The 22,137-nt window shown below is 52.1% G+C and overlaps 3 protein-coding genes across 3 annotated transcripts; 1 reads left to right on the forward strand and 2 right to left on the reverse strand.

The window, feature by feature from the left end:
- Nucleotides 1–3,677: 3,677 nt before the first annotated feature.
- On the reverse strand, nt 3,678–6,572 carry Tace (ADAM 17-like protease Tace). Its single transcript, XM_018642107.1, has one exon. It carries the CDS (start codon nt 6,570–6,572, stop codon nt 3,678–3,680), a length of 2,895 nt encoding a protein of 964 aa, XP_018497623.1.
- Nucleotides 6,573–10,885: 4,313 nt separating this feature from the next.
- On the forward strand, nt 10,886–13,410 carry Cdk5 (Cyclin-dependent kinase 5). The gene is made up of 6 exons (XM_003737207.2): nt 10,886–11,073; nt 11,320–11,408; nt 11,532–11,813; nt 12,427–12,598; nt 12,686–12,855; nt 12,998–13,410. The coding sequence occupies exons 1-6, from the start codon at nt 11,037–11,039 to the stop codon at nt 13,136–13,138; spliced, it is 891 nt and encodes a 296-aa protein (XP_003737255.1). The 5' UTR covers nt 10,886–11,036; the 3' UTR covers nt 13,139–13,410.
- A 4,261-nt stretch (nt 13,411–17,671) lies between these two features.
- On the reverse strand, nt 17,672–21,749 carry Brd8 (Bromodomain containing 8). Its single transcript, XM_003737241.2, has 6 exons — nt 21,310–21,749; nt 20,726–20,952; nt 19,077–20,645; nt 18,599–18,944; nt 18,142–18,470; nt 17,672–18,041 (listed from the first exon to the last, which is right to left on the reverse strand). The coding sequence occupies exons 1-6, from the start codon at nt 21,566–21,568 to the stop codon at nt 17,880–17,882; spliced, it is 2,892 nt and encodes a 963-aa protein (XP_003737289.1). The 5' UTR covers nt 21,569–21,749; the 3' UTR covers nt 17,672–17,879.
- Between the last annotated feature and the right edge of the window lie 388 nt (nt 21,750–22,137).

Below are 22,137 nucleotides of genomic sequence, written 5' to 3' on the forward strand. Positions count from 1 at the left end.
CGAAAATGATGGAGAAGTTTGGCCTGTGGCCTCTGTCAACGTCTCTCAACCACTGCATCGGTCTGTCCCTACATCGGCAGTTGAATGAGCCTGTCCCCCTGATCATCGACATGAAAGTGCTCGAAACCGCGACACAGACGAGAATTCCAAACGACAGAACAATCAAGTTCGGATCTACAACGACCCGAACCGGCCGTGACTCCCTGTATGTAAAGACCGCCGCCATTGGAAACTGTCCTCCGAGTGAGCTCACAGACTCACGAACCCTGTCCGAGAGAAAGCTCAAAGAACTTCTGCTCCCCATGCTAAGGGCAGACTCCGATTCCTCTGGCTGTTCCTTACCGATAGACTATCGCGATGCAGGACAACATTATCCATCCCAAATACTTTCCGCTCCAGCGCCCCCTCCCCGTTCCACCTAATCCTCTCAAGTGTGCATAATTTCAGTCAAACTAAGAATGGAGTGAATGTTTTTTTCGATCAAAGAAAAAGAGCGAAACCTCGCCGTGTAATGAATGGTCAATACGCGTGAGCACTCACATTTGAAGGTCCCGGGGAGATTTGGAGCAGAGTTCAGCTGACAGAGACTGATCCTCGGGAGAGCCCGCAAGTTGAATTGAGCTATACCTGAGGATAAGGAGGGCGGCGAGTTCCGAGTTGATTGATCATTGCACCATCGCCCGATTTCGCGATCAGATCGGAAACGCGATCGAAGCCGACGATGGGAGAGACCTCAAAACACAATCTCAGTTGAGATTCGTTGGCCGTCGGGCCATCTACATCGCCGGAAGAAGAGAGTCGGCTCCCGGGAGTACGGAACCCTTGAGTGAAGCTCGAGTCGTGACATCAAGAGCCATTGACATCGATTCGCTCCAAGTTCGGAAGGTGCCACCGCGACTTCGGAACTCCTAAACGAGCCGCGCGAATTCTCCGTTTGGTGCTCTGCAGACTCTGAATCCCCCAAGCATCGACTCTTCTGATAAGAAGTACTGCTATGCGTCGTCACAATATCGAGCTACAGTCAACATATTCGTATTATGCACGGTCCAGGATACGAGATGTAAATTCCGAGTCGCTCCTATGGTTGCTCTCTGCCAGAGCTAACCAATAACCAACAGCATCCGATACCCCATGGATAGGGCTGAAATCTGCAGAAGGCTCGCTCCGTTTCCGTCTACATGTTCGCAGGATCGGATGTACGACATAACGGCGCGGCCTGAAATGCTCGGAGTTCTCGGCACTGTATATGGAGGATTTTTCTGAGAGAGGCAATTCGACGCTTCTCGGAGCAGTTCCACTATATCGAGTCGGTTTAGGTCCGTAGGCCCTCATGGGCGCAGCCCATGATGGCGCCCAACGTTCGCGTAGCGCTGCCTTCCGGGCGTGCCATAAGGGCCGCGGCCATATGGGCTGCGCCGTCTTGGCCGCGCCGTTTTGGTCGCGTTGTGTAGGCCGCACCGTTTTGGTCGCGCCGTTTTATCGCGCTCCCCCGACAGAAGGAGTCAACAATTTTTGTCCGCGTCCTCTGGAATTCTCGACCCCTCCTCCTCCGCTGCGCCCATTCTTCCGAGCATGTTCTCTACTCTGAACGAGGTCAGATTTCCCCCCCCCTTCCCCCTTCCGAAGACAGGATGGGAATACGCACACGGCGTTCACTCAAATCGAAAGAAGCGTCTCGAAGTGGAACCGGGCTTGAGCTCCGCTCACCCGGAGCGGAGGCCGAGCGATAGCATCGCCAGCTTCCTATTCTCTCTGAGAGACCAATGAAATTCATGGACTCCGGATTGGACTAGAAGAATTTGACATTCGCACATGATTCCGAGCAAACATCCACTCAATCGATAATTTCTAGACGCTGGAAGCAGAGTCATCCATAGCCTGATGCCGTTCGACAAGTTCGAGCTGTTCGGCGATGACGACGCGACGTAGTTGGTCGGCGGATTATGCTGCCGTGGCTTGGCAGCCATAGCGCCCTCTGGCAGCGAGGACGCGACGTCGTCGCGCGCTTCGGGAAGATAAGACACGCGAGCACGACTGCTCTGAGCATTGTGACTGCCTGACCCTTCCCTCGTTGCTCCTAGTGGTCTCTCATAGTAACTTTCACGAGAAGTATCAGCATTACTCTGCGACAGCTCTATTCATCACCGGAATCTTTCGAGATGGCTTACATCGACGGAGGAGTGAAACTTGAAAACGAGGTGGCGATTCCTCTGAATACTCGCTGGACCTTCTGGATTGATCGGTGAGTGTTGGATCTACCCAGGGAGCCGTGATCGACCGGGCTCAGGTCGCATCACAGCGGATTGATGGGGAACATCCTCGAGCCAATCTTCTGCACATGGCTAACTCTTATCTGGACTCGGTATTCGACGCAGAGAAGAGCGAATTCAAGAACTTGACAGATCGACGCGCCTCGTCAGCATGTCGTTGGGGGACGGGTGTCTCGATCTTGTATACTTCGGAGGGAGATTTCCCGGTCTGACTGCCTGAATCTTCATGTCACGAATGCTCCCGAGCGATTTTTCTTATCTGTTGCTCAGAACCAGACGCTCAGTGCTTCTGTGTTATGGTGAGTGAGGCCAAGAACGGCTCAAAATAGGCATAATACGTTCCGTTAGCCGGGTCCTGATGACTCATTTGCGTTGGCCTCCACGCGTAGACCACTAGCTAGCTGCGAAGCTTAGGAACTACTCTCTGAATGCTTCTGCGTATTTACAAAAGCTCCGAGGATCGTCTATCGTATAGCGCTTGTACGAGCCGAATCCCCGATCCACGAAGCTAGGGCGGGGTGTACGCGGAACGGTCAAGGCACTCGCTCAAACTTATTCACAACAGGTGGCGATGCGAATGCAACTCCTCAGTTCATTGACGTCTACCATGTTTCTCCGGCGTCTCGCGCTCGCCTCAAGCGCGACCAGAGCCTGGAAGACCTGTTTTGGGTCCCGTCCGGGGGAGAGAGAGGAAAACCTAATGACTTGAGCAAAAGTGACTTTTCTTTTATTGACAAACTTGGAATCGTTTCTAGGTATAATCTCAATCGTTATTTCCCGAAATGCTTCAACTACAACTGGATACAGAAGTTTCGGTTGCTTTATACATTCCAAGAGGTCTCTAATGTCATTTGTACAGTCATGTGTGTCCCCCGCTGGCTGCCCATCATTTTCTCGAATGAAGCCCAACGATCCGATGCAATACCGACGCAGGCGAAATTTTACAAAACCTGCTCCGCAAGTCGACGATTTCTCTCCGCAGCAAACTTCTGAGAAGAGAATGGAGGATCCGCGTCGCTTGGGAGGGAAGGCTATCCGGGCCAGGAGGTCTATCGCGGGTCGAGCAAAGATCGTTTCCCATGTTAGCTTTCGCCGGAGTCGACGAGCATCACTAACAATTGCACAGCAAATCTTCGCCCCATGTCATTTATCTTATGGCGCTCATGGAGTTCATCTCTCGGTCAGAACCATGTCATCGAATCACTAGTCTATTACTGTACAATTCTGGGTATTTACATCCACCGTAGGAATTGTTGAGGAACATTCAAAGAACGAGCCCTCCTACCTAAATTCCACAATACTGAGTCTGCGAAATCGGCGACGTCTGCGTTCCGACGATAATCAGGCAGAGTCAAGTAAAAACACACGTCTCCTAAATTGGAATAACGGGGAAATTCATCTTCGGGACTAGAGATAGTCGCTTCTATCTTGTTGCTGGCCGTGCATACCGTGGTGATTCCGTGGAGCTCTGGTCGCTCCGTAGACACTCGCGTAGTCCAATTCCGGAGCTCCCATCATGACTTGATAGCGAGGACTCAAGTGGCCTCCGAGAGGAGTGGGATTGTTCGCTCCATAAGGATAAGCGACGTGCATGTTGTGCATCTCGTACTGCGGTGTAGCCGTCGCTGCCGCAGCACTTGCCATCGCTCTCGATTCGACGGCCTGCTGCAGATAACGTGGTTGTTTGACGGCCGAAGGAGCCGCCGTCGTAGTCATTGTCGGTGGCTCACGTCGTCTTTCACGCACCCCCGATGGCAAGAAGGAAATGTCGCATTTCGCCGGGAAATACGCCGACGGAGGAACATACGCCGGGGGTGAAGAAACATTCGGCTCCATCACGCAGCATTGGGGCGATACGCCGATCCTCATTTGTTGATGTTGCATCTGAAGAGGTGCCGGAATTACAGTCGTTCGAACCGCCTGATTCCACTGACGAGTTTGTGGCAGCAGGATCGCCGACGACGATGTGGACGACGAGTTGCTGTTCCGACGATCCAAAGTACCGGAGGCGGCGTTGGTTGGGGCCGAAACGCGTGTCTGCATCGAGATAACTTTGATGTTTTTGGGAATCTTGATCACTTTTATATTCGTGTCTTCCGGTAGAGAGAAGGGCTGTTTCTTCTCGGAGGCCGGCTCGCGACTCTTCGCCCATTCTTGCATCTGGCGGTATCGTTTCCGATCCGCGTAGCTGATCAGGCACGACACCGGTATCCATAGAACTGTAACAAGTAGCAAAACGAGGCTAACAATATTGTCGTGGAGGAATTTCAGCACCGTATTGATGTCGATGTCTTCGATTATGTCCCAGAAGCGTTCAACGATATCTTGAACCGTTTTTTTGCAAGAGCCCTCCTCACAGAAGCCGTGAATGCACGGCGTGCCGTCGTGAAGGATTTCGATCGGCTCCACCGGATGGCACGTCGAGTTCTGATGTTGCCGACAGCAGCGTTTGCACGCGTCTAATTCATTATCACACATGCATGAGATTTGTCCCAGAGTTTCACAATACGGAAGACATTCACCCGCTCGGCATTTGCCCCGGTCCAGGCAAGCGGAATCGTCCTCCTGGGGTTTCGATGGCGGACATTCGGCGCTCTCACCCGAACAGAACGCCTCTTTCTTGCAGGCGTTCGGCATTGCCTCCCGACAAAGGTTGCCCACTTCCATATATTGACAGTCCCGGCAGCAGGGCGAATTCCTATCGCTGCATTTGGCACCAGCTTTGAGTTTACACTGAGCCGTGCAGCATGGGTCGCTCCTATCGGACGAGGCGCCCAAGCCCGCGTCGCATTCTTCGCCCTCTTCGACCAACAAGTTCCCGCAGAAGCTCTCCTCGGGCTTCGAGAAACATTTTCCGGCTTTGGCAAGCAGCACCGCCCGGATGGAACGGACGCTGCACGGTGAAAAACGTTTGTTGTTGGCGTCGTAGCCGGACACCGAATATGTATACATGAGATAAGATCCGCCTTTCTGGGAGTCGGGACTGCATTCAGGGAGGTCAGGATCGTGCTCACTTCCCCAATTGTGTCCAAACTCGTGCGCGGTGACGAGGTCGGCCTCTCGAGTTATCACCCGATGACCGTAGTGATTGCGCGACGTACTCAGACCAGAGTTCAGATAGAGTGTGTGGCCATTTTTAACGTATCCTGGACTGCAGATTCCGCCTACGGAGTTTTTCCTGGGCGAGCCGACGTACGCCAAGCCGAGGATCCCTCCTTCGAATTTCTGATCAGTGAATAGATGAGCAAGACAGAACCAACGATGGTTTTCAGATCGCGAGAAAACTTCGAGGAGTTCACGAACATTCCAGTTTTTCCCCGGCATGTTGTAGTGTTCCTGGCCGTTGACTACGGGCGTTGGCTCCGTATGCACCAGAACCTCTTGTATGACGAAGCCCATCCCGCGAAAACCTTGCTGTCGTTCATTGTCCTTCCATTCGGTGTCGAGGAATATCTTGTTGACTCGGTCGATGAGCGAGATGATGAAATTGATCGTTCCTTTCTGACTCTTGCCGCCCATGTTCTCGTAGAACTTGTGATCGGCCACCAGCAACAGGGAGCACCGGGTCTGCGTGGGTTCGTACTGACGCAAGGGCTCCCCAACGACCGGATCTCCCTCGGGACCTTCTTGGATGAGATCTCTCTTGCCGAACACTCGGCCCATGGTCGATGTGGCGTTCTCGTGGATGGCCCCACAGAAACGCGAGGGGTCTCCCCGATCCCAGCCGTAGTCTACGTCCGAAGCGCGGTAGACGATCATGTTGGTGGTATTGGTGAGATCGTCTCGAGCCGTCTCCCGGAAATCGGGATGTTTGAGCGCTTCTGCATGACGCCATGAAGGCTCTACTATGTACACATCGGTCGGCAGTCGAATGGACGCGGTAAGAACCCCGTCGTCGATGTGCGCACTCACATTTGAGTCGACCTCACCTAGGAGTTTTCCTTCGAAAAACTGTGAATTATCCACCCACACGGGTTTTCGAGCTCCGGTCCGGTCAACTGTGTACGCCTTGAACTGAGCTGAGAGCAATCCTTTTGTCGGGGAGAGTATCAGCTGAAAACTGCGGCCGAGCGCGCGGAAGCTGACTTCTTTGCTTGCGCCGCTTCTCTGGATCTCCCTCTTCGAGAGATGTCTCGTCCGAATATCGGATAGAGCGATGGTTTCGAAGTAGCGTATATGATTATCCTCGGTAGTATCATCATCCGTACTCACACACGAAACAATGTATGCCTGCAGCAGCAGCAGCTCCAACAGAAGCCATGCGATCAGGGTATGGTAGAAACAGGTTCGCCAAAGATACATTGCTGATCACTCCATCAACAAGAACAACCGCTCATGATAGCTGTTCCGGGAGGAATTCACGTTCGTCGACGCATCACAGTGTCTCCTCCCAACTGGAGAGCCACTAGGACGACGCTGCTGCTGCTGCTGCTACTCTTCTTGCTAATGCGGAATATTCCCTTGCTTCTCCGGCCATTCTATCGGCGGAACGGCTCGCGGCAAACACAGCACTGCCGGAATTCCGTGCTCGCCATCTAGAGAGCCTCTGTGGGACTTCGCACCGCGACTCGAACCTGTTCTCGGATTCCGAACCTGCCGTAGGTCCTACGACACCCGAGCCAAATGATTTTGATGATGTCGTGATCTCTGTCGCTGTTCTTCGTTCGAAGAGTGCGAGGTGCGCATGCGCCCTCCTCTGTACTGAAGGCTCCTTATGGGGAGGAAGGAGCTCTTGTTCTCTCTTTTTCACCGTGTTCAAGCCCGACGCGAAGCGCGCACGGGCCGTTGGTGATTCAGCTCGATCAAGCTCTTCATTGGACGCGCTGAATGCTTGAATACGTTTCTAGTAACAATCCTCTAAAAATCTGACGGTGGGCGCTTCGTGGCGGGCTGAAGCACAAACGGCTACAAAGATCGATCACGAGCTCATTGAATATGTTCTCGCAGTGAGGACGTCGATGCCTGTCGAGCTCAGGAAGCATGTCACGTCTGATGAGTCAGTGATCGGAGACATTGGGACTTTTGACCCGAGTCATCCGCTTAAGAGACCTGATCCAACTTTCTGGAGGCGATCGCGATGTCAGGTACGCTAGAGGGGTCCGAGAGAAATGCTCGTCAATGCGATCCGAAAGCTCCGAATGATCGTTCGAGATTGAGCGGCAGCTCAAGAGGCGGCACGAATAGACTTTCGGCAGCAAACCAGCGGCGGAACGACGGCGGGCAAGGATGAAGATGCCTTCGGGACGACCGAGGCGACAGCGTCGAACAACCTCAACACTCGGCACCCCTGAGCAAGCGATCGCTGTATATGTCCTGGAATCGGTCGAGTCGATTACAGCTTTCGATGGTGAGATTGGGATTGGAATATCTGAACAGCGTCTCGGACCAGAGCTCCACACGTTCAAATAGGTGTTGATCCGCCAACTTCTTGGATGGTGACGCGAAATTCAGAAGATAGCGCTTGACACCAATCCAAGTACATTTGTATCTGCGGTCCTTCTCCTTGGGTAGGAAGATCGGCTCGTCAACACTATCCAGCACCTATATTGTACATATGAATCCCAGTCTTCTGCATTCGAGGAGCCCGGGAAACCATCGACGCTCAGATCGGATTCATGATTCGCTTTACGTGTCGATCCCAAATTTTCAACGTCCTGTCCTACGACATAGAATACAGAATACAATTACCTTCCTCCAGTGCTCTCCATCATCGCCTTGCTGAGCAATGGCGGCAAGTATTTTGTTTTCAATACAGATCTCTTCGCTTAGGGAGTATCCGACAGGTGACGACCAGCTGAGATCGTCCTCTTGCGGAGCGTGAGCAGAATGTCGTCCCTTTGGCCAGACAGCGTCCTTGACGCCTGCTCGCTCCACAAAGCATCATTCAGTCAGCTCTTCACATGTGACGACCCCCTCGGCTCTCACGAGCACGAGTAGTGGAATCACGCGAGTTTCCGAAAAGTTTAGCCACCTCCAGCTGTTCACCAGCGTACCTCGAGAGTGTCATCAGAGGACTCCGACTCATGATCATTTCATGCGAAGTAGAGAGAGTTTTTGACAGGATCCGACATACGGAGGAAGACATAGGTAGCAGTCCGACGACGGGAGATCGCAGCGCCAGTACTGAATCGAGGACGATCTGAAAATAAACGAGGTTTTCGAAACTCTTTCCCTCGCGGTTCCGCCGAACCTTAGCGCCTTTTTCCCTGAAGGCACTGAGGACGAGCGATGGAAGGCTCCTTAAGCACTCGGGCCTCAGCAGAACACATTTCGACTGACGGAGAAACTGTTTCATCATGCTGCCGGAGCTTCTTATGGGTTGTCGTCGGAAACGGGGGTGCGATGGTTGGACAGCTACTCTTATTAGTTGGTCGACATACATGCTTCTGTATATTGGAGCATCGTCTGTTGATGTACTGGCGCATAGGGAGAGGGAAAGATGCTTCTCCCGAAGTAGGACAACAATTTCATATGCATGATTAGCGTGGTGTTGGAATCGGATGAACCTTTTTCACTCTCTCTTTCTTAATTTCCCAGCAGATCGTACCGGGCTTCTTTCTCCCGGAACTACCAGCGTCAGCGGGGCTGACTCTCACCAAACTCGTCTGCTGAACGAGAGTGGATTCTCCCGACCGACGGGACGTTTCGAACGCCGGAGCTTCTCCGGCAGTCACCGGGAGCTGAGCGTGAGTCCGAGTGGAGAGATACCGTAATGGAACGACCGAAAGGGTGAGTGAAATATGCACCTATCGACATATGCGAGTAGGCTAATGACACTGACTGAGTCAACTGAATGATCCGCGGCATCCAGTAGCTCCGATTCGAGGGGGGGGGTTGAATTTCAGCTCCGAGACCGAGCGACTCAATTAGACAAGGGCAACGAGGGAGCGCTTCGCCTCCCTCGGAGGCCAAGCAATCTCGACAACGAAATTCCGGAGAGCTGTTCCAAGGAGGCGAATGTCACTCTTTGCACCTTTTCGATCACAACTGGAGAGTTCTCATGCTCCAATTATAGCGATTAGAGAGGAATCTCTAATTTCAAGGAACTATTGCTTCCAGCGATTTCTCAAAGACAATGTATTGTGGACTTCAGAAGAGCACCGGTCGCGACCTCGAAGGGCGAACCTCATCGGCTGACCGAAATGACAAAACTTCCGCTTTCGAATATCCGAAAGCCAAGCGCCGGCAAAATCGAATGAGTTTCGATTCCTCGAGGCGAGTCAAGTCTCTCATCGAGCGATCGTCGGTCTCACAGTCGAGCTTCAACCGCTTATGTGAAGAGCGAAGATTCTTTTTTTTGGGTCGATTACTCATAATGAACAACATTCACCATTCAATGCCAAATAAAGAAGAGTTTTCCCTCAAAAAGAAGATAATGCTCGGTACAGTTAACTCAGAGTCTAAACTCCAGACCCTCGATAAAGGACGTGACTAGACCCAGATGTTAAAGAAACTACAAGCACGACGCTGAATAAGTGTGAATATAAATATAGAGCATGAGGCCGTTTACGACGATCCCCGATCTCTTGACGAGGAAATGAGTTGACTATTGGAAGCTCCCTCTCCTTTGTGAGAATAATACAGCTGGGAATCAGGAGTTCAATCGAGCAGGAGCCCCCGAGAGGATCTCCGTGTCGAAGTGCTTGGCGAAACCAGAGAAAAGTCGATTTGCTTTCCTCAGACGGTTCCGTTAGTGAGTTCGCAAACTTGTTCGTTAGCTGATTGTGAAGAAGGTTTGACGTTCCAGGAATCATCATCAGCATACCTGCTTTGCTTCCGGAGTCGGATCAATGCTGGATACACAGCATCGAACCGGCGCCACCTCACGCGCGAGCCTTCCCGCGAAAAGCACGTTTGGGCGGGAGAAACTCACGCCTTAATCATTCGACCACCCGTCGACGGCATCGAACCGCCGACTGTGAGGCTCTGAAATCGGGGACCGCATCCTATTTCGCAGTTCGTGCGACGTCAGGGTCAGGACGGCCTCGCTGAAGCTAGCGGGGACGGAGGAGCACCCTCCTGGGGCGCGCTCGACGGTAGTATTCCAAGATATAGCGCGCTCGCTCTTGACTGTCTCCATTCTCAATTTTTTTCTTGTTCTCTCTCGTTTCTTCCGTTTTTTTGCCGTCCTTCCCCGTTAAATTCGTTCTCATTCCACCTCGTCCTGGTTCTCCCGCGTGCTCTCCTGTTTTTTTTCATCCCCGGCTCCTCCCTTTCTATCCCCGTAATTTTGGTCCTTTCATCGTCGGTACCTTCCCCTAACTTGTTCTCCCCGTTCCACTATCGTTATTCCCTCGGTTTCCAGTCCCCGTTCCTCTCAGGACATGCTTTTGTACTTCACGTCTGCACTTGACCCGCACGCTCACAACAGGGAACGCCGGTGCCGGTAGCACCGAATATACATTCAAGCGTGTGTGTAACTTCGGGCTACGTCGGACCGCGGTCGGCAGTTCTCCCTTCAGCATACGCGTCGGTCGAAACAAAACTGATTGGTGGCTCAATGACGGTGGACGTGCGCTCACGAGAAACGCTCAACCAAGGAGAGTGACTCGAGCTTGCAGACGACCTCGTTTGAAAAAGGCCGCGACTGATACCCTTTCTCATAGGAATGGTACTCAGCAGCCTGCTCTCTCTCTCCCCAGCGTTCCATGTTCCATGCACTTGAATGAGCAGAGCTCTACCTTGGGATGGCGATTTCAAGAATTCGAAGTTCCCGGTTTTAGGCGGCTCGCAAACTCTTGAAGTGCTCCGGAACCTTCGAGCGTCATGCAGAAATATGAGCGACTCGAGAAAATCGGAGAAGGTATGTCCGCTGTCCGCTAGATAGTCCGGGAGGAATTCTGTGTACCTAGGTATCTTCCTCCAGCAGGGAGGGAATCCGGCTCTGTCCTGCCCGATGGCTCCCTTGGCTTACGAGCTGCAATGAGACGATGACAGGGATGGTCAGTGAAATCCTCGATTTCGACCGCATTCTCTGAGTCGGCTGAGTCCTGAAGCGCGCGATGAGGCAGATCTCCTGGCGAATTCCAGAGTGACTGTGGAATTTCAGGCACATATGGAACAGTGTTCAAAGCGAAGAATAAAGAAACTCAAGAGATCGTCGCCTTGAAAAGGGTCCGGCTCGATGACGATGATGAGGTGAGTCAAGCAACAATCCAGCTTTTCCATCGATTCCTCAGAGACCTATGTGTCCGCAGGCTGTGTGTTCGTAAATTCGAAGATGCTTGATCACGAAAACTTCAGTGGACGATTGTTTTGCAGGGTGTGCCTAGCTCGGCTCTGCGGGAAGTTTGCCTCCTGAAAGAGTTGCCTCATAAGAACATCGTTCGACTCCACGATGTTCTGCACTCGGAGAAGAAACTCACGTTGGTCTTCGAGCATTGCGATCAGGACTTGAAAAAATACTTCGACTCGCTCAACGGCGAAATAGATCCTGATGTTGTCCAATCGTTCATGTTCCAACTCTTGAGAGGCTTGTCTTTCTGTCATAGCAACAACATCCTCCACCGAGACCTGAAACCACAGAACCTGCTCATCAACAAGGTGAGAGCCCGTACCACCATAGTTCAGCCACCGGAACTTGCTCAGGATCCTCATTGCGCCCTCTCGCCCGTCGAGCTCGTCCCTCTGCTCATTGACATCCGCTACGCCCCTGCATGTTGCTTGATTGACTCGAGGGAGCGGCATGCGTTTATCTAATCTGAGCGATGTCTGCCCGAAATCCTCGATGTTTTCTCGTGTTCCCTCACGAGCGGCCGATGCCTGGCTAATAAAGCAGGAAGAGTCTCGCCTCATTGTCCTTTCCGAAATCCCATCCATTCCCCTGCAAAGGCTTCCGAAGCCTGCACGTATCAAGTGCACGTATTGGAGACAGTCCCCTGTATTTTTCCGACTCACTCCTGAGAATCTCCGAGCAAAAATGACGAGAGAATCCCTTATCGCTGGAGTCACATCAGGTGTCTACCGATCAGCGCTTTATGCGCCGCTAGACGTCGCGAGAGAAAACTCGTCCATCTTCCAAGCTCCCCATACCTGCCCGTACGATAGAGCGTGCCCTCAGAATAGAGATTGCCCGTGTATTTCCCGAGTCCCCTGAATCTGCCCTAATGATAGAGAGTGATTTTGCATTAGGAAATTACGGTAGTCTTCCTTTCAGAACGGGGAACTCAAATTGGCGGATTTCGGTCTGGCTCGCGCATTCGGAATCCCGGTTCGATGCTATTCGGCCGAAGTGGTGACTCTGTGGTATCGACCACCCGATGTGCTGTTCGGAGCCAAGCTCTACACGACGTCCATCGATATGTGGTCCGCGGGCTGCATTTTTGCGGGTGATTGTCGTTTGATTTCATCCTTCGAGACGTCATGAATGCTTGTAGAGCCCTCGATCTGACCCTCGATTTCGAATGGTTTCGCAGAACTAGCCAACGCTGGGCGTCCTCTATTCCCGGGATCCGACGTCGACGACCAGCTGAAACGAATTTTCAAATTATTGGGAACGCCGACCGAGGATACATGGCCCAACATGTCGAAACTACCAGAGTATAAAGCTTTCCCAATCTACCATCCCGCGACGAGTTTCTCTCAGGTTAGTCGTGAGTCCTCCTCACTCTAGGAGGGAATTTGCAGTTAGATTTGCTCTGTGGTCGCTCACGAAGCGCTCTGTCATTTAGAACCCAACTCCAAAGATCTTATGTTTTGCTCATCACAAGCCAACTGGCTCCTTGCAGGTAGTGCCTAAACTCAATCCGAAGGGCCGGGATCTTCTTCAGAAATTGCTGGTCTGCAATCCCCAGGGAAGACTCTCAGCTGACGAAGCCATGTTGCACTCTTATTTCCAAGATCTTCCGGCACACATCGGCAACATGTGAACAAGGGCAACGATGCTCTAATCCATGAAGCCTGTCGGATTCTAAGACTTGCGCAACAGCTAGTTGGAGGCTTCCATCGATGGACTTCTTCCGGGCTGGTCCATGAGTCTGAGCTCGGTCGAGATCCGGAATCTCGGATGGATATGCAGCAAATCGCGGAGATATGTTGATGTATTTGATTTGCAAAGCTACAGTCCAGCGTATCACCAGCGGATCAGATTTTCGAGGTACATATGTATGTTGAGGATTTTTTTCCGAGCGAATAAAATGAGTGATTATGTAAGAGGCCATGTAATCCTAGTAGCTTCATAAGAAGACATTCCGTCGGCAGGCTGAGCGGAGAAGGAGGGAGAAGAGGGGAGAATCCGGCCTTCTTCAACGATTGACGTATCTCGAAACATCTAACACAGGCGAAATGAGGGGTTCAATCATTCGGGCGGAGAGATGCGTGAAATTCCCCCGACTCGAATCGCAATTTCTTCGGGGGAGCCAGATTCGTTCGTCCTAGTACGCTCCTCCTCAAAAAGAGGTTGCGGGAATGTCGAAGACTTGGGACAAGTGACGGTATTCTCTGGCATCCACTCGAAGCGCGTAGAAACAATATATCCGAGAATACTGGGGTATTTGCATCAAAATATCTGTCTTGTATTGTAGCGGACATTTCAGGGTCCCTTCGCGGATACGGTCGCTTCGGTTAGAAATTGAATAATCATATTACGATACTCGGACTACCGGCTCAATCTTGACGGATGGGAGCGGGAAATTATCGGGCTCTCCCCGATCGGGGGAATCGCCGGAAGAAACTTGGAATTCCGCGATAGATTTTCCAATATATGCGGAGAGCTCTGATCCATCTTGGATCGGGGCGTCGTTCGGCGGAAGTTGTTTGAGCTATTCAGCGTACGGGGAGTCCCGCCAGTGAGAAACCGGTGAGTCTGAGGTGAGTCCGAAACCGGTGAGAGGCGATCGATTCACCGAAAATTTCCATGAGCCCTCGGAAGCCGTCTTCCAAAATCTCTCAAAGGAGGAATCTGATCATACGCGACTCTTCCGCGGACGTCGCGCGTCGTGCCGCAGTCAGTTTGTATAAAAGGCCCCGATTCGAGGACGAGGCACGCTTTGGATTCCTATCGGCTTCTCTCGACGGGAGGGCATCCCAATTCATCATCCTAAATTGTTTGTTCTCACTCTCATGTCGATATTTGTAGATACTCGAGAAACACAGATCACTTCGAACTCGTAATCCGAAAATCCGGTCGTGCTACATCAGTTGTCTCTACGGCCAACGGGATCGCTTCCTGGGATATGCGGGATGTCGAGACTAGAAGACCGAACGCGTTTTCGACCACTGGCCGAGCTTTCGAAAGCCTATAGTTGGAAACACATTGTGCTTCGTTCAATGGACCGCATCGTGAGTTGGGCCTTAGGAGATTCGTCCGAAGTAGAAAGGCGTCATCGCCTGAGAAAACTCCGTGTGTGAGCAATTGAGCGAATACCATTGGAGAGCAGCCTCGAAAGATCATTTAGCGACTACACTGGCGTCATTAGCCCAACCACCAGTGCCGACGTCTCTGTGGAGGAAACTGTGGTTGTCAGCATCGACTACTGCGAGCAGAATGGTACTGAATGCCTTCTTCGAGTTGAAGGACTGAGATCAAGTGTGCCCAGGACAGCGTATGGTGACGCGCAGAGCTGTGCGCCGCGTCACGAATTCGCCGGCGATCGCCGCCGCCGACCTCCGGAGTCCGCCGTCGCGCCGTGCCCAATCCTCATGAAAAGTGGAAGAAAATCACGGAAAAAAAATTGAAACTCGGTTCGAGGTACTGAGCTCGCACGAGAATGCGGGGACATAGCATTCGAATGAGACGGGACGTTCCGGACCGAAGCTCCATCGAGTAGTTCGCGGTCGTTGAGAGTCCACACTGATCAATTAAACTTGAATTCATCGGAAGATCGCACGTGTCCAATAGTATTTCATCCCCGACAAATAAGGAGACGCGATCAGAGGACTTTCGGACGTGCGTTACCTATCCGGGGCGCGCCATGGGCTCATCGGTCCGCCGAAAATCGCCGCGGCGCCCGCCTCCGCCGCCCGTTTTCCAGCCCGCCGCCGACGAAAATCCCATGGCGCGCAGCTCTGGTGACGCGCTTGCCGTCGATCGCTCCGCGGGCATTCGGAGACTGCCATGGAGTTTCGGAGTACAATGGCTAATGGCTTCCCAGTGCTCTCCGGATCTCGGTACCGGCAATCGGAGGGGATACATACTTGCAGCGGTTCCCACACCGGTTTCTACAGCACCCTGAAGCCGCTGAGTCGGGAACACGAGACGCGGAGTCACGAAGCCCGGAAAGACCGCACGCGGGGTTCCGAAGCCCCGGAGGGCCCTCGGAAGAGCCGCACCCAGAGGAGCCTGAACCTCATGTCTAGAGCAGTCAGCAACCGTCGAACTTGGCAGAAGACGAATCTCAGACCCTCCGACAGCGCGGTAGGAAGGATCCGGAGCCGGTTTTAGCGTAGAACTACGCTATAGCCCCCGGTAACGGGAACCAACTTCAATGGGGAGTATTGGGGGGCCAAAGCTCGAAAAAATTCGACGCACTTTTCTTATGCGAGTCACCTGTGTAACAAACTTATCGAGCTTATTTCTCTGAAACAGAGCGTTTGACAATGAAAATGGTGATGGCTGAATATGTCCGGCTGAGAATGAGGCACCGTTCATGCTACACAATTTCCCCCTTATCTTTATTATTTCATAAAATACAGGCCAAGAAGTAGGCTCGTTCTCGCAGAACGTCGGAACGAGGACTCGGAGGCTGAAAAAACTGAGGGCAAGAAACCCTTAGCATACCGTGATTAGTCCTAATCAACTGTTCTGGAAACGCTATGTCGATTGATGGGCCCAGAAATTCCCTCTTTCTGATTTTAAATTATATTTGGCGGAGAATCTCTCCTCCGCTAGAGATGGATCTATTCCTTCAGGATCGCCTCAGTTTTTGCTAAATTAGTCGTTGAAACTTTCCTCAATTCTTCCTCCACCCCGCGACGATGTTGAAGACAACTAACACCTCCGGTTGAGGTTGTATAATGACAGCGGAAAACGATGTGCGCGCGTTCTTCATTTCATATCTCCTCTTATGAGAATGGACTCTCGTCGTTCATTCTAGCCTTGGCTACTACATTCATGCGTTTCCTTTCCTCATTGGTCGATGTCAATGGTCGTGGAAGGACACCGGCGGAGAACCTTCTGACTAGCAAGCTAAGGATGCCGGACTCCGTGGAGAAAAAAGAACGAGTTGCGCCTAATACATCGTCAGCCATAATCCCGACATAAGAAAACAAACAGTGTTCAGACAAGCGATACGAAGCAGATTCCCGTAACAAACAAGGGCGAGAAGTCGTAGTTCAGTTCAACCGAAGTGGTCCTCAGGAAATCACCTATCAGGCAGGACGCAACGTGGTGCTAAGAGAATCTAGCCACGGCGGGCCGTACGGCTTAGCGGACGATTGGGAGGGAGTGGTTCACCCAACGATAAACTTTTAAACGGTGCTGTCGTCCTGTCGCAGCATTGTTAATGAATGAACGTGTGTCTATCGCGTTGGGACAAATCATTCCAGAATGAAGAGCTCTTTTTTGAGTGCCGCCGCCCACTGATGGTCTCGAAAAGGAGGATAAGGGAATCCATCCTTACAATGCCGAATCATGATCATTCTAAGGTTCCGACATTCCATTAAGAACCTAATTTTATTAGTCTTCAACTAATTCATCCCCATCATCGTCCAGATGCGGATGCGCGGCCTCGCGATACTCTAAAAATCCTCCATCGGACATGCAATGATTGTTCCTTGAGATCGGCAATATGAGATCTCATCGAGAGAGCACATCATGTAGCAGCGTTTCTCCTAGGCGAACATGGTCATGGAATCTGATGTACCTTACATACGCATAGTCGCGATGTTCTCCAATCCTTATATCCTCCACGAGGAAGTGTGGCACTCGGTCACGTACCGGTTGCCGTCCGAATTGCGGGTTGCCAAGCGGAAAACGACGCCGCACTCGGTGCAGATATCGGACCGTATATCCGTTTGAAGTTTGTCGGTTGAGTAATAAGTAGATTTTGATGTCATTCGTCAACATTTCTGAGTTTAGAAAATTTGCCGAAGTCTTCGAAGGTTGCTACCGACCGAATCCCGTTCCCGCAGTTGAGTTCTCTGATCTCGTTTTCCTCTAACTAAAAAAGCGTCTTTTGAACAACGGCCAGAGGAAATCTCGTGATACCCTTCGTCGACCGGAGGGTAGTATCGAAAATCTTTCGCAGATCTCCGAACTCACGGAACTACGTGTTCCGTGTTCACGTAGTTCTACGCCCACAAACCACCTGAGTCCCTGACTCGGGAACCCCGGGGATTTTTTTTATTGGTCGGCTCGGACCTTTCTCAGCAGCATGGCAGACGAGCCCGGGTGTGACAGGTATCGTAAGGTAGGGCTTCGTGGTCTGTCCGCGGCGAGGGACGAGGCAATCAACTCAAATTGTATACAGTTTTATTAAACTCCTCTCGTTTTCTTACTCGATTATGGAAAATCTCTCCAATTTACACGTGTGATGAAATGAAGCACAAGCACAAGTCGAGTGAACAAGCTTTCACCACAAATACTCGTCCCCCTCATCTCGAATGCGTCGAGCAGATCTGCTCAGTCCGGAACTTCATATCTCTCTTAATCTTCTCCTCATATCATAACAATCATTTGAAACCGAAGCCTGTCGACCGTCGAGGCTTCTTAGAGGTCACGTCGGAATCCGAGTGGCGGTGTCGAGCCGGTCTCTTCAACCCTTCTGGAGGATGTGAAGCACCTGTCCTCTCGCTGGCTTCGTTCGCCATCAATTCCTCAATCTGTTTGACCACCTGCGGTAAGATGGTGAAATTTTGCTTTAGACGCGACTTGACACTTCGTCAGAGCGAGACCCTATCTAGTTTCGAAGGAATTCCAGTCTATGTCACTCACGTCGTCCTGCATTTCGATGGCCATGTGGAAGACGTCGTGATCCGCACTATTGTACATGATGGCGTTTTGGAACATTAGCATCATATCCCGGAGCAGCTCCATGGATGTCTTGATGACGCCATTTTCAATATTTTTCCTGATTGTCGCCAAATCCATGGGCTTGAACACGATGTCATCGTAGCCAGGAGCCATGTCCTCGGGCACCGGATTCAGGAATACGCTTGCATTGCTGTGGTTAGCTGCTGTTCTCCAGACGAGTAGAGCGGATTTCTTCCAGATCTTCTGGTCTCGTTCGCGGTCAACATCTTTCTCTTTATCCGTCGACGATTCTGTAAGCGGGGAACCCAATTCAATCGCGCGAGCGAGCACGTACCCGAGGGAGTGTAATCCGATAATGGAATCGATTCGAATTGAGCGAAACAAGGAGACATTTCAAAGTGATGAAGTCTGGGCCAACCTTTGAGGTTCTTCGCTGCTGGTACTGCAGCTTGACTCTCCAGCGCTGCAGTATTCTTGACACCCAGTTCGTGGTCTTGATCATGCGTGATTTCTTCCTCGGAGACTTCCTCCTCGATCATCTCGTCCTGTTCGGGATGGCCGTCCTTGACTCCCCTCTGAGAAAGCGTTTCGGATTCGAGTTCGGCATTACTTGCGACGTGCTCTTCATAGACAGGAGGTTCGTGACAAGAGTCTTGTCCGGAGACCTCTTCGGTGCCGTGGGCCGGATAACTCTCCGTGGTTCCTGAGCGTTCTGCAGGTTCGATCTTGATATCTTCTCTCTTCTCGGTCTTGACTTCTTCATCCTGCGGAACAAAGAGGAGGGTGAGCTCGAGGTACGCTTTTTCAACAGAAGATCTGTCCTAGCAAACCCATTCTGAATTTACGGAGTATACCTATGCTCCCAGGACCAAGTCTGACACCAAGTCAACACTAACCGCTTCTGTAACTCTAGGAACCTGCGGCGATTTCGGCACTTGAGCTCTGACTGAATTTTGCGGAATCGCGTCGGTCGTTGGATTCGGCGCCTTCGATGTTCTCTCGGCTGAGGCGGTCTTGAGCGTCTCGATTGACGACTTCTGCTCGTTTCTCAGCTTCTGAGTGCTGTCTCGATCTCGCTGTACTTTTTTCGGCAACTCCTCCGCAGGGATCTGCGAACCAGCGCTCACCTTTGTGTTTGTAGGTTTCGGGAACGGAACCGCCTGTTTCTGCTCTGCTGATTGCGATTTAGATTCCTGTTTCTCGTCTTGGTTCGCGTCTAGATGTGAGCTTGGAAACTTCGAGCTCTCGGATGGAGCCTGACGTTCTTCCTCTTGCTGCGTCTGCTGGGGCTGATGGGTTGGATGCTGTCGTTCTTGCTGAGATTGTTTCACCTGCGATTGGGAATGCGACATCGGCGGCTCCTTTCGTTGAAGGGAGATCTGCTGTTCTTGCTGAGGCTGTTGCTCGCTCTCGGATTGTTGCCCGGGCGTCTGCGACGTCTGTGGGATCTGCTGAGGCGAGAAATGTTGCGTTTGCTGTGGAGCTTGGGAGCTCGAAGCTCCCTGCGTCGATCTCTCCAACGATTGGGTGTCCCCGGAGGCGTGCTCCTGTTGAGATTGCTGCTTTTGTGGCTGAGTTTGTCGAGACAACTCACGAGACGGATCTCGGAGGGAGGCGATCTTGACCGATTGAGGCTCTGGCGGTGTCTTCAGAGGAGCCATTTCCTCGATGGAATGAGCCTGTTGAGTCTCAGACTGAGGATGCTGAGCTTGGAGGGGGTCGCTCACAGCGTTGGGGGGAACTTCACGGCTCTGCTGCATCGCCATAAGCTGTTTTCGTTGGTTGTCCTCTTCTTCTTTGCGCTGCATGTCTTCCTGTAGCTGTTCGATGACCGAGATAATGTTCTCGTCTCCCACATCGACTTCCGGAACGGCTTCCACGGCTCGCGCGATACTCGGATCAAGGGGGGCTATGTGCGGCGGTTCCTGCAGTCGACTCGTAACATCCTCGATCGCGGAAAGAGTATCCTGGAAAGTTGGTTCCTGCTTCACCTTGATCTCGTCCTTCACTGTCTCGACCAGCTTCACTTGATTTTTATCGTCCAGGGTAGCATCCACGCTCGCTGCCGGGGTGGAAGGCGCTGAAGGCGGAGCTTGCTCCAGGAGTTTCGACAGCGTGGGCGCCTGTATGCTGGAACAAGCTGTTGGCTTGGGAACGGCCGCGTTCGAGCCGGTGTTCTGAGGTTCGGCGCTTAGTCTTTGGAGCGACACCGACGGGACCGTATTCGATTGGAGAGATCCATGGCATGTTCGCGGACTCTGGTTCGGGGATTGAGTCGGAGACCGGAGTAGGGTTGTCAAGAGACTCGACGACGGTGGAGGTGGAAGGGGTGACTCCGGAGCGACGACGAGATTCGAATCGTCCGAATGCATCGAATCGGACGCATCGCTGATGGTGCGCACTTGTTTCTTGGTTTTCATCGCCAAAGCGTGCAGTCGTCGCTGTCGTTGACGTTCCGCCTCGAGCTGAAAAAGGAACAGTAATGACTTCCTCTCTCGGGAGACCGCGCGCCGGGAAGTCGGTTTTGGGAGTAAGAGACTCTTACCTCGCGCTCCTTTAGCCATCGCTCATATACTTCTTCCTGGCGAATTTCACTCTCGACAGCTGTGTTGGCCTCGTCGACCATCGACTCGACCTTCTGATCATCCGTCTGGTCATCTGTGAGTAAAGCCAACTCCCTTTGGAGCCTCTCGTGCTTCTCAAGTCCATCGCTCAGGAGTTTTTCGAGCTCCTTGATCCTCTCCTGAACCAGATTCTTCACTATGATCGACCCTGGAGAGGTTCACATGAGTTAGATTTTCGCCTCGCTCCGAAACGATGGAAATTATCGACACATCAAGCCAAGGACGGAAATCCGACGAAGCGAGCGACATATCCATCGGGAATTCATGGATTCATGATGATTTCATTCTACTGATTTCCCCCCATTAGATGTGACTGGCCCAGGAATAGAGGGATTCCGGAAGGAAAATCCCGGTTCTTCGAATCCTTCGAGCCGCTTCGCGATTCCGCAAGCGATTCGCTTCGGAAAAACCATCGAGCGCTCCGAAGTGAATGTCTCCCCTCGGAGCGATGATCGAGTGGTGGGAAGATGCTCGGGAAGAAGTCTCGTAAGTGAATATCGATTACCTGGAGTCGCGATTTCCTCTCCACGTTTCCTTTTTGGGTGTTCAACATCTTCGAGGAGGGCGCCGTACTGGAGAGCGCAATTTTTCTGGGAAAACCAATCGGGCGGCCGATTGGTCTCTGCGAAAGGTTTTATCTGTCGACTGACGGACACCCAGTTCTGATCTCGGGTTCGCTCGACCGATGACGCAAGCGCTAGCTTCTCGCGAATTGACCAAGCGTCAGTCGGCTTTTGTTTCAATTGGTACGGCGGGACAGCCATTGTTGCACCTCGAGTTTCTGAGAGTGTGGTATCGTCAAGTTATTCGAAGGCAAGTCTGTCCCGCCAAGAGAGCCTAGTGATCTCGCGTTCAGTACCGCTCTCTGAGGGAGAACACAGACTTGAAATGGCACTCGCCGGTACGCCCCGACGCTTGAGCACTCTACGTGGGGACTATCGAGTAAATTGTATCGTCTTCTTGCACTGTGTTCGTTCTCCTCGTCGGCTCCCATATCTAGGGGAGAGGGCGGGATTGTTTATGTTTGTGAAAATGAAGAGGATGATGACGCGCTTGTCGGAGGCCGACGACCCCGGGCCTGTCGTCTAATGATGAGAACTATATCCACCATCTTGCTCCGCGCTCAAATTCAGCTCTCTTCCCCGTCTCTTCGATCTTGAGCGAGATCCTGCGGACCGCAGAGCACGGTGTCGAATGGTAACGGCGAAGCGTCGGACATCCGTGTCGCTGCCGGACCCAACTCGCAATTGAGTCTCGATTCTCGACTCATTTCCTCATTTGCACTCTATCGTTCGTCAACCATCATCATCGCTATTTCCGGACTAATATCCAT

Source organism: Galendromus occidentalis, unplaced genomic scaffold (genome assembly GCF_000255335.2).
Source record: "Galendromus occidentalis unplaced genomic scaffold, Mocc_1.1 scf7180000075420, whole genome shotgun sequence".
NCBI lineage: Eukaryota > Metazoa > Arthropoda > Arachnida > Mesostigmata > Phytoseiidae > Galendromus > Galendromus occidentalis.